The sequence below is a fragment of the Mya arenaria genome, chromosome 13 (genome assembly GCF_026914265.1).
Source record: "Mya arenaria isolate MELC-2E11 chromosome 13, ASM2691426v1".
Classification (NCBI taxonomy): Eukaryota; Metazoa; Mollusca; class Bivalvia; order Myida; family Myidae; genus Mya; species Mya arenaria.
In genome coordinates, this window is record NC_069134.1 from 20,184,695 (window position 1) to 20,197,393 (window position 12,699).

General features: G+C 34.5%; 1 protein-coding gene across 2 annotated transcripts in view; it reads right to left on the reverse strand.

Moving 5' to 3' along the window:
• LOC128213471 (inactive tyrosine-protein kinase transmembrane receptor ROR1-like) overlaps positions 1 to 12,699 on the reverse strand; it is a 155,780-nt gene that overhangs the window by 114,021 nt on the left and 29,060 nt on the right. For both annotated transcript variants that reach the window (XM_052919197.1, XM_052919196.1), the window contains exon 2: positions 6,160 to 6,407. In XM_052919197.1, the coding sequence (XP_052775157.1) occupies positions 6,160 to 6,199 (40 nt within the window). In that variant the 5' untranslated portion in view covers positions 6,200 to 6,407. The remainder of the gene's footprint in view (positions 1 to 6,159; positions 6,408 to 12,699) is intronic.

Genomic DNA, 12,699 nt, shown 5'->3' on the forward strand with positions numbered 1-12,699 from the left:
TTAACTTTTAAAGCCCAACCAATATTTTGTCATCTAATCCATACAATTTGCAAAACTGTTTCCTAATTTAGGTGATTCTTTTTTATTAATTTTGCAATGAAAAGATATTGTCATGACATTTCAGTCTAAACTCCAAAGGTTCAGTGAAAGTAGACATCCAACTATTTTATATATTCCAAATTGCCGATCAGTATGACTTGTGCTTAAATTTTAAAATAGCTTGCTCCGCCTCTTCCTATGGGTCCAATCATGAGCATTCCAAGAAATATTGACCAATCTGCAAATGGTATGAAATCATAGAAGTGATAGTCAGTTATTTTGAAATTCCTTTAAATGAAATGTTTTAAAGTATAATAAATAATTACTGCATGCACTGAACCCCAGTTATTGAATTCATACAAGAGTGTTTTCTACCTTGTTGTCAACGACAACGTTCAATAACTATTGTGTAGTATATGTGAAAAGCATTATAATTTAGTTACTAAATGGTTGAGCTCCACCTTCTTCAGTTACCGTGCCAACGTTGGAGTTAACATATGGACGAAAAAACAAGCGAACCACGGTACAAGATGAAATTTCCGTGTGATCATATAAGTAACCAAAATAGAAGAAACATTAATTTTATAGGAAAGAATGACACACATTTTTGGTCATGACCTGACAACATCAGTGAGAGTATTAAAACTGACTCCATTAAAAACGTATATTTTAAATCATCTGTGTTATGCAAATGCCACCGTCAGTCGTCTGAATTTGATACAACATTTCATTGTGAAGTATAAAACCTTGCAATCATTTTTACCAAAATATCTTTGAAATATTATAATGTACAAAGTATGAGACTTTTAATTATGCAATCTTACAATATGGATATGAAATTACTTTTATCTCATCTTAAACCATATCAAATTTTCTGTATTTTGTAATTTTAATGAAACAGCGAGGCAATTTAAAGGGTAAAATACGAACATTAAGTCAGCATTAAAGAATTTGTGCCATAAAAAGTTTCACAAAACTGGTACTTATTTATTGATGGTGCATTTAGTAAATAACAGTTTAGACAACCCTATCATAATGCACTTTATATCAGTGAAGTTTGGAAATCCTGCCATATAAAATAAAGCCTCTTTTTATTTACAATGTCTTACATACAGCTCTGGGGTCACAGCAGTTTTGCAGATTTTGAAACATGTATTTGAACATCACAAATAAATGGACAATCATTTAAGAAACTGAAAAGTATTATTGATGTGTTTTTAACAAACAGATGGCTCAATATTTTTAACCCTTTACTTCATGTAAAACCAAGCCATATCAGGCTGCCAGTATATATTACTTTCCTAATACAATTTTTTCATTATTTTTTAATAATGTTAGGAATGTATGTAATAGACTGCACAAATTGCTATGTGCATCTGTTGGGGTTCGAACCCACAACCTCTTGCTCTACCGCGTCGCTATAAAAGCTAGCTCTATAGGTACAGACAGTATAAGTGCCACTAAATACATATCAAATAACTGGTTACACATTCCACTTCCATTTTTAAAATTCGTCCTTGAATTTCGGAGACAAATGTCAGTTGGCAATAACCTTGAGCCTTATCGTGCAACGCAGACCCCACGTTGGGCACCAAATGTAACAGACTGCACAAATTGCTATGTGTCAGAGTTCGAACCCATGCGACCTTTTGCTCTGCAGGCGTACACTCTTCAGCGTCGCTATAAAAGCTATCTCTTTAAAGAGACAGTATAAGCACCGCTATATGCATATCAAATACCCGGTTACATATATAACTAATTACTAATCTTGATGTGGCAACAATAACTTAAGGAATCAGGCCTCAACAAATAAGCTAGATCTCTAATTGCTGCATAAACAATAATGTTAAATTGTGATGCCTCACAGTCATGTAATCTCATGTAATATTTAGATGACATGAAGTAAAATCTTACTGATTAAGAATGAGCGGATTGAGTGTAGCAAACAAGCCCTTCTTGATCATTAACATTTTACTTCAGGTCATCTCATGACTGAGGACACAACCTCATTGGCTGACACATTGATAAAGCAAAATTTGATGCAGGGTGTGTATCGTATAAGTGGTAGTAGGCGGACCTTTAAACACCCACTAAAGATGATATTCTTAATGATTAAGCCTAGTACTTAAAGCTGCACTCTCACAGTTTGGAGGTTTTGACAACTTCTTTTTACTTTTTGTCTTGGAACAAGCCAATTTTTGCAAAAATCCATGGAAACCAGTTATATAAGACTGCTGACAAAAAATAAGATCGCAGATTTTTATATTTAAGTTCAAAAATTGATGTTTTATGCATTTTTCCTATACCGTTAGTAACGGTTTAAGCCATAAAACATTAATTTTCGAACGGAAAAATGAAAATCTACGATCTGATTTTTTGTCAGCAATCCTATATCATTGGTTTGCAGATATTGACCCAAAAATTTGCTCTTTCCATGACAAAAATTTAAAAAGTTGTAAAATTGGTATATCTGTGAGAGTGCAGCTTTAATGATTGCCAGTATCTGCAATTTCATAGGCTGATGCTGTAGGTTGTATTCTAAATGATTTTGTTATCAACTGAATGGCAATTGCTTACTAATTAATGGAAGAAAAGTAAATAACCCAAAACACATATACATAGAGCACACTAGATAAATATGGCCATTTAATACAAAATTTATTAAACAAGTTTTCTTAAATTGATAATAAGGTGCCTTTGGCGAGTTATTTAAATTTTGTACTGAATAAGCACAAAACTGATGTACTATTTATAACATAAATACTATTTGAATGATTTTTATCATTAAATACATCAAATTTCCCTATATAACACATTCATTTACTTTTCAGCGCTGTTTGTTTATGAAGTCATCAAGGGTTATTACTCTTGTTATAAATAATATATAATATATTATTATTTTGGCGACATAATTTATGATACAAATAACGTTTTGTCAGTTTGTATATTTGCTTTCGTTACAACAAAAATTCACACCTGAAATGACCTCATATATAACTCACAATCTTTCACGGTCAAGAAAGCAGATGTTTCTTATGTTATTATAAGTGCTGTTTTTATACATTCTTTTTCTGCAAATGAAACCCTTTCAAATGATTCCAAAATAATGTGGAGCCACAAGGCATCCTTGAATTGACATATACATAGAGGGTGTATCACATACATTACTGAGGTCTTCATTATTTTAACACAGATGACAATTTCAAAATTCAAAATTATAGGTATATGACTTAAAATCTAAATGATTAAAAATGGGCAGAGTTCATAAAGGGAATGAGCCCTTCTTTATCACTATGATTTTAATCCACGAAATCTAACAAATTGACTTAGAGTACAACCTCATTGGCTGACACATTGTCAACGCATAATCTGATGCAGGGATTGTGTATCGGATGAGTGGCAGTGGGCGGACCTTAAACGCCTGCAGAAGTTGAAATTCTGAATGATTAAGCCTAGTTACATAATAATTACCTATATGCTGTAATTTAATGAAGGTTATATTCTAAATCTAGTGAATGTTCATTTGGATAAGGCTTTCATCTATATAATGGCACAATGTTCATCCTTAAAGTTTCAAAACTTTCCAGTTAATTGATGAAATCTTGCAAAATAACTGGGGAAGCATTATACTTTCACAAAAAACACACAGAGAAGTCTGTATTCCAACAAAACAGCTCTGATGTAATGATATTAATTTGTTACCTAACAACATTTGTGAATAGGTGTAATAAAATATAAAGAACTCAGGTAAAACACACATAATAATTAATACTCCCAGGGGTGAAAGATGAAAAGCTCATTTCCAGCATAAAAGATAGGCCCAGGAAGCAGACAAACTGTTTGATTCTTGGAGGAAGGCAATTAAACTTGGCACACAGGTAACAGGTTCAAACAGAAACAAAACAAGGTCAACCCTATGAAATGAAGCAAGATGCATCAGGTTATTTTTAATATGCCTGCATTAATTGTGATTTTGCTATTTGCTATCCAAGGTTCTTGCAGCCTGTGCTTTTTTTAATTTTGCTATTTTTTATCCAACTTAAGGTATGGTACTCGGTACTCGAAGCCTGCATTGGTTACAGTTTCGCTTATATAGATATCCATCTTGCCTACCTTTAAATAGTAAAAAAAAAATGTTATCTGCCTACCAAGGTACTCACAGCTTGCATTAGTAACAGTTTTGCAATTAGCTGTCTAAGGTTCTCGCAGCCTTCATTAGTACTAAATTTGCTATTTGTAACATATGGTACAATTTTGCTCTTTTTCCTATCGAAGGGACTTGCAGCCTGCGTAAGTGACAACTGTACAATGTGTTATCCCAATGTACTCACAGCCTGCGTTAGTGACAATTTTTCTATTTCTATTCGGTCAAATTCAAATTCAGCTTATTTTATTTCTTGGAAATCTTACAAGTAATTAAAAAACAAGTCCTTCCTATTTAATAAAAATGTAGTCAAATTATATTTTAAATAAAATATGATTTTTTTTTTTTTCAACTTTTGCTTACCTTCAATCAATGCTTCAGTCATCAAATATCAAAGGACAAGGGAAATTCAATGCATACTTAACTGTATGTCAGGCACTTGACAGATCTTTTAACGATCATATTTGCCGATGATGATTATTTGACAAAATAATAGGGATAGGGGTAAGTTCAATACACGCCGATATATCGCATTAGTGACAACATCAAGTAATTACACAGAGTAGTAGAGTATAAAATTTGCTCAATGTTTAGTGATATTTCTAATATATAATGGCAAAGTACAGAAAGTGAAAAGATTGTTGTAGCGATATCAACTGCGTTACAGCAATTACGTTCCAATTTTTTTTTTTTTTATCAAAATATTCATGTCAAAAATTTGCATTGAAATGTGAGTAAGCTTTTTTTTGGTATTTTTTCAAGCATTTTGTTGAGATTACACATGTACTTTTCTTATATATGTATAATATACACACACACATATATAAGAGTTCAGAATAACAATACAATCATTTAAAGCACTGAATGACAAAAATGATCGGATATGACTGTTCCCTTGACATGGCCCAAAGATTTTTAAAGCAAATAATGTTTAATTGTGATAAACGGAAACGTTTACTTTTACTATTTTGTTTACTATCATTAACCACAAATATGTATTTAAAATGAGTTAGTTTATACCATTTGTAACAATTCGATAAGTTGTTGTTCAGCATGTCAATAAATAATTCATTAGGGTGGTCCTGCGCCAAAGAGACTCCAGCAATCATTAAGGTTGTAAGATGTAAAAAACAATGACCATCTTTAATATGCTGATAAACAAGAGCACCGCAGAACGAATGCCAACCCTCCCCCGTGGTTTTTCCCCATTAGAAAAAGGGGCATAACTCCATAATTATTAAAGCCAGAGTTATGGGTCTTGCTTAAAAAGTGTGTATTGTCCCTTGTTTCATCCATATATCATTTAACACCTTTGGAGTTATGGTCCAGGTTAAACTATTTGCAGTAGTTGTCACTAACAACGACATCAACAACACCAATGCTATCCTAATACCCTGACTTTTTATTTGAAATACAGACAAGCTTAAATGCCAGAACAGAATATTTCACTGTCTCCAGTAAAAAATAAACTTAATGAGTATAGAGCTATCAGATTCAGAAACCTGAAGAAAAAGTTTTATGCTACATTTATTTAGAAACCCCAAAATAAACATTTAACATATATAAAAAACATGTTTGCAATTAGAAACCTGCTACATTAAATGCTGTACTTACATAACATGTCCACATATATATGTACATTATTTTCACTCCTTACACACACTCAGTGAAAACTGTGCCACAATTTAAGAACGTAATTTAAAAAGTTGAAGAAATGTTTGCACTAACATGCCTCTATAGACTCGGAGAACAAGAAACATGCCACATGTAAATGATAAAACTTGGCATACATCTTTTGCTCTATTTACTCAAAGACAAAATTTGTCTTCCCTGGAACAATCGAAGCTGTTACTTTCTTTAACACCTCATAAATTCTTCCAGGATGCATACAGGTGGATTTTTCTTGGTCATTATTGAAGCAAAGAAATGCTACTATTTGTTGTAAAAATAAATGTAAAAAATAACAATTCTCTTACCGTTTGTATTTTGAGTAAATCCTATCATCATGGCTGTCATTTCTTTATATTCCAACGCACATTATGATCACTTTGTTATTACATATATCACTGTGTTCCGAAAATTTGTAACACAACAACAGCAAGAACAACAGCAGCAGTATTCCACTCTCCGTCTATTTCATTTTCAGTTCCTGCTTTTTCAGACTTAATCCATCAATCCTGATTTTTTCTCCGATCGTCCCCAAGCTTCCCGTTTCCTTCTTTCCCTGCAAAAATATGAAACAATTCAAAGTCAAAATTAATAAATCACTAAGATCCCTCAATCTGACTTTGGGTTTTTCTATCAAACATTAGGCATCCTTCTTGTCGCTGGGCATGTGTCTGTGTTCATCTATCCATTCACAGCTGCAAATGTATTTAAATCCCTGTCAACCTTGCTTAATTAAACCAAAATAATGATTTTTTGAGTATTTTACAGGTTTTATTAATTATGACAATAGTCTTTTCAATTCAGGTGTCACAGATAACCGTTAAACAAAAGCTGCGTTAATCGTTTAAATCGTTAATTTGCCCCTAACAATAGCACAATGGTAGAGGCCTGTATTCATGTGCAGGATAGAAGCGATCATCTGTCACTCAAACTAAATATCCCATGGCATCAAGTTGAACAATATTGTTTTCAAACCTGAAGTAAATTGTTTACAAATACGTACATAACAAAAATATGATCTCTGTACATTACAAGGTGATCACCTCTTTACAAATTATTCACGGACCATTAACGTTCATCATTTCATATCAATATCACAGTGTAAATAATTCCATTCAAGTCCTTCTTGACACGACCATAAATTATTTAAGGTCCTTTCATACCTACATTCACTTATAGCAAATTGATAAAGCTTTTACAAACATGTCATATTTCTATTTCCAAGAACATTAACTGATATATTATAGAACAATATTTAAAGCACTTAATACAACTTCCCACGAAGACTTATTATAATAATTAACCACAACACAGTATATTAAAATGAGGCTCTTTTGCTGACACCATAACAATCGCAGATCCGAATACTTGCAACTCTATTAACAAGCAATTTTACAAAACCCTGCTGTATACCACTTTGATATATTCACACATACATTCAAATAAGGGACCGAAAAAACTGTTAACCTTAGATGACGCTAGGCGACAAACTGAATGACCCTAAAGTGACAGTTCGCAAGTTGACAAGCGAGACCGACTACGTTTTTATTGCTCCATGATAGCAGGCGAGTTATTAAAGTTTTAACGAGGATGCTGAAAGTTGAATTGGATGCTGCTTGCTGCTCGATCACTGTGACTGAGTCACCCGCAGGTAACAGGAACTAGAATGAAGCGAGTTAAAAAAGTGACATTTTTTGAAAATGTTTGTATTTCATATAAAAAATGTGTTAACCTGTGTGTTTCCGCTGTTAAACATATTGATGTAAGCAGTCTTTAACATGATTGTACACTGTTCCTTGACTAATACTCAACATTTTAAAACCTATAATCATGTGTAAATAATATCATAATATGCATTGCAGCTAATGTGCACTCATGGTTTTGTTACTGTTTTTCAGATAAACTTAAACACCATACATGGTCTGAATTTTGTCAGAAGATAGCTCATCATAAGGATAATTTATGCTTTAAAACTTTGACAATAATAACAGCTCCCAGCCTCTGCAGCTGTTATAACCAGCTTTAATTTGTTGTTTAAAAAGGAAAATATAGCTTGAAACTATAATGTCTCTTTTTATCAAAATAGTTTGAGAGGCAGACACTTATACCACTACATCACTCTCGCCAGCCTCGTTTGATAGGTGGAATAGGGTTTTGCCTTTTGTTTCAAATAAAAAAGGTCCAATAATGACATTAATTGAATTGATGAAGATAAAAAATGGATAAAAAAATTCAAGATGCAGCAATTTATAGACTAATTTACATAAAAAGTTGCTAATAAAGACAATTTCCAGTCAGACAGATCTTGCATTATTCATTATAAAAATCGTGTGCAATGTTAAAAAAGTCTCAATTCACAATCATTATTTTTAAATATTCTGTATTACAAGGTTAAACTAAATCCCATCTTTAAATTCACCCTGACTAACCGAGAAAACTAACAAATTATTTAAAAAAATCACATACTACACACAGACAGACTGATGGAAGGACAGACCGACAAACGGACAGACAGACCGACAGATAGAAGGACAGACAGAACGACTAACAGAAGGCCAGACAGACAGATGGTAGGACACACATACTGAAGGACAGACAGACAGATGGAAAGACAGACCAACAGAAGGACAGACAGACAGATGGTAGGACAGACAGACCGACTAACAAAAGGACACAGACAGACAGATGGAAGGACAGACCGATGGAAGGAAAGACAGATCGAAGGACACACATACTGAAGGACAGACAGACAGATGGAAGGACAGACTGACAAAAATGGACAGACAGACAAAAAGTTATTAAGACAGACAAACTGAAATAAACCCAGATGCACTGACAAATAGATGACTTTATGATCGTATTTTTTACCAAATTTACTATGTGACTCTATATGGAGCAAATAACAAAACCCTGTAACAAGGGCTATCATATTCCTCATATAGAGTGCTTAATGACATGGGCCGCTGTAATATAAGAATAATAGGGAAATAATTGTAGTGTTTTCACAGATGTGGATGCTTTATGTTCTTTATATAATGCTAACAAACTGGATTAAATAGAAACATTAGCAGAAAATTGAGGATTGAACTAACAACAATGAGTTTTAGTGAAAAGATACCTCCAGTAAATCACAAAAGAACCCTTCTTCCATTATAATAAAAAAGAACTTTGTTACCTGCGACTTCTAACCAAGTCCAGAGACCATTTACCAAAAACCACAGTTTCTTGAATCTACTGAAAGAAGTCTGGTGGTAAAAGCGGCATCTGGTTAGCAATTTGGCACACTTGTATCTGAACAAGGTGTCCAGGGTTTGATTCCTGGCCTGGGAGTATGTGAGTTTGGTTGATGGGCACTAAACTGGACAAGTGGGTTTTCTCTGGGTACTCCAGCTTCCCACACAACACAAGACCACACACTCAAGCAACATCATGCGAAAAAGAGTGACTTAGCATATTAAGTTAATTTAACTTTCTTCACAATCGTTAAATAGATGAATAAAGTTAGAAATAAAAGTAGAATCAAATGATTCTGGAGGACATGAGACGAACATAAATGTCTGGATAGGTCAATGTCACATACATGTCTGGATAGGTCAATGTCACATACATGTCTGGATAGGTCAATGTCACATACATGTCTGGATAGGTCAATGTCACATACATGTCTGGATAGGTCAATGTCACATACATGTCTGGATAGGTCAATGTCACATACATGTCTGGATAGGTCAATGTCACATACATGTCTGGATAGGTCAATGTCACATACATGTCTGGATAGGTCAATGTAACATACATGTCAGGATAGGTCAATGTCACATACATGTCTGGATAGGTCAATGTCACATACATGTCTGGATAGGTCAATGTCACATACATGTCTGGATAGGTCAATGTCACATACATGTCTGGATAGGTCAATGTCACATACATGTCTGGATAGGTCAATGTCACATACTTTGCTGATGAAAGTCAAATCCAGCAGATGTAGCAAGCAGACATATAAATCAGGTGTAGATTTTGTAAAACTGTATTACTTTTATACTTCAAGAGCAAACACTGTCCGTTGCTTATGACTTCACAAAGTAACACGCTTTCTTTGCACTTTCAAACATCTATGAAAGGAGACAAGAGAATAACCCTGTACCGTCCTCGCCAACACAGCTCTATTAATCAAACCACTTCCAGGTACAAGTTCCACATGTTTCTCTTTGCAAATATTTTCATTTCCTCATATAAACATTTATATTTTCTTAAACCAAGATCACATGTATGAATAAAACATAAACACGTTTTTTCCCTTCCGGCATTTCGTACCAGGCAAACTGAAAAAGACCAGTTAGAAAAACACAAGATAAGTAAACATTGAAAGATTTTTCTTGATTAGATGGATTTAAGAATAATTTAATGTCATCTTATCAGAAAAATGACATGAACACTACAAATAAATGAACATTTAACATACAAGTACTTGTTCAGTTATCTTTTATCCCTAGCATTACATGCCAGAAAAAAATGTGTTTTGTCATGATAAGAAACCCTAATATTGTGTATTTTTAATATTTGTAATAATTAAAAAAGACTGTTAACTCTAGTATACTAAAGACAGTGTAGTAGTTGATCACTGCAAGGGAATGCCAACATTATTGTTTGTCTGGGGTTCACTCAGTTGAACAAGGGACATGCAAACTCTTTAAAAAATATTAAACCAAAGAAATGGAACTTGGTACATGCAGTTAACACTTTTTGTGAAAAACAGTTTCTGATTTATGGCAGATGGCTTTAAAGCATGCAGACTTAATAACATCCAGAAGATGATGTAGGCGGGGCTAATTATGTACATCACTCATTTTAGAGATAGGGTTAGGTAGTGGAATATACCACCCACCTTATTTAAATATTTATATTAGAAGGAGTACCGTTTTCAGCTTCTACCGGATGTTATATAGAAACTAACAGTTTTAAAGTTGCTAAAATGACAATAATGATGACAAAGCCAAGACTATTACATTGTACCTTATGACATCAAAGCCAAGACTATTACATTGTACCTCATGATACCAAAGCCTGAAGACTGTGACATTGTACCTTTTAGTGACAAGGCCTAGACTATTACATTGTACCTCATGATACCAAAGCCTGAAGACTATGACATTGTACCTTTTGGTGACAAGGCCTAGAATATTACATTGTACCTCATGATACCAAAGCCTGAAGACTATGACATTGTACCTTTTGGTGACAAGGCCTAGACTATTACATTGTACCTCATGATACCAAAGCCTGAAGACTATGACATTGTACCTTTTGGTGACAAGGCCTAGACTATTACATTGTACCTCATTAGACCAAAGCCAAGACTATTACATTGTACCTTATGATACCAAAGCCAAGACTATTACATTGTACCTTATGATACCAAAGCCAAGAGTATGACATTGTACCTCATGATACCAAAGCCAAGACTACGACACTGGTCCTCATGATACCAAAGCCAAGACTATTACATTGTACCTCATGACACCAAAGCCAAGACTATTACATTGTACCTCATGACACCAAAGCCAAGACCATTACATTGTACCTTATGACACCAAAGCCAAGACTATTACATTGTACCTTATGACACCAAAGCCAAGACTATTACATTGTACCTTATGACACCAAAGCCAAGACTATTACATTGTACCTTATGAGACCAAAGCCAAGACTATTACATTGTACCTCATGATACCAAAGCCAAGACTATGACATTGAACCTCTTGATGGCAAAGTCGAGACTATGACAGAACCTCTTGATGACAAAAAAAATTACTAAGACATTGTACCTCTTGATGACAAGGCCAAGACTATGACAGTACCTCTTAATAACAAGGCCTAGACTATGACAGTACCTCTTGATGATAAAGCCAAGACAATGACATTGTACCTCATGATACCAAAGCCAAGACTATGACAGAACCTTTTGATGAGAAAGACAAGACTATGACAGTACCTCTTGATGACAAAGCCAAGTCTATGACATTGTACCTCTTGATGACAAAGCCAAGACTATGACATTGTACCTCGTTAAACCAAAGCCAAGACTATGACACATGACCTCTTGATGACAATTTCAAGACTATGACATTGTACCTCATGATATCAAACCCAAGACTATTACATTGTGCCCCATGACACCAAAGTCAAGACAATGACACTGTACCTCTTGATGACAAGGCCAAGACTATGACACTGTACCTCTTGATGACAAAGCCAGGACTATGACACTGTACCTCTTGATGACAAAGCCAAGACTGTGACACTGTACCTCTTGATGACAAGGCCAAGACTGTGACACTGTACCTCTTGATGACAAGGCCAAGACTATGACATTGTACATCGTTAAACCAAAGCCAAGACTATGACACTGTACCTCTTGATGACAAAGCCAAGACTATGACATTGAACCTCTTGATGACAAAGCCAAGACTATGACGGAACCTTTTGATGACAAAGCCAAGACTATGACACTGTACCTCTTGATGACAAGGCCAAGATTATGACACTCTACCTCTTGATGACAAGGCCAAGACTATGACACTGTGCCTCTTGGTGACAAAGCCAAGACAATGACACTGTACTTCTTGATGACAACGCCAAGACTATGACACTGTACCTCTTGATGACAAAGCCAAGACTATGACACTGTACCTCTTGATGAAAAAGCCAATACTATGACAGAACCTCATGATGACAAAGCCAAAACTATGACAGAACTTCATGATGACAAAGCCAAGACTATGACAGAACCTCATGATGACAAAGCCAAAATTATGACAGAACCTCATGATGACAAAGCCAAAACT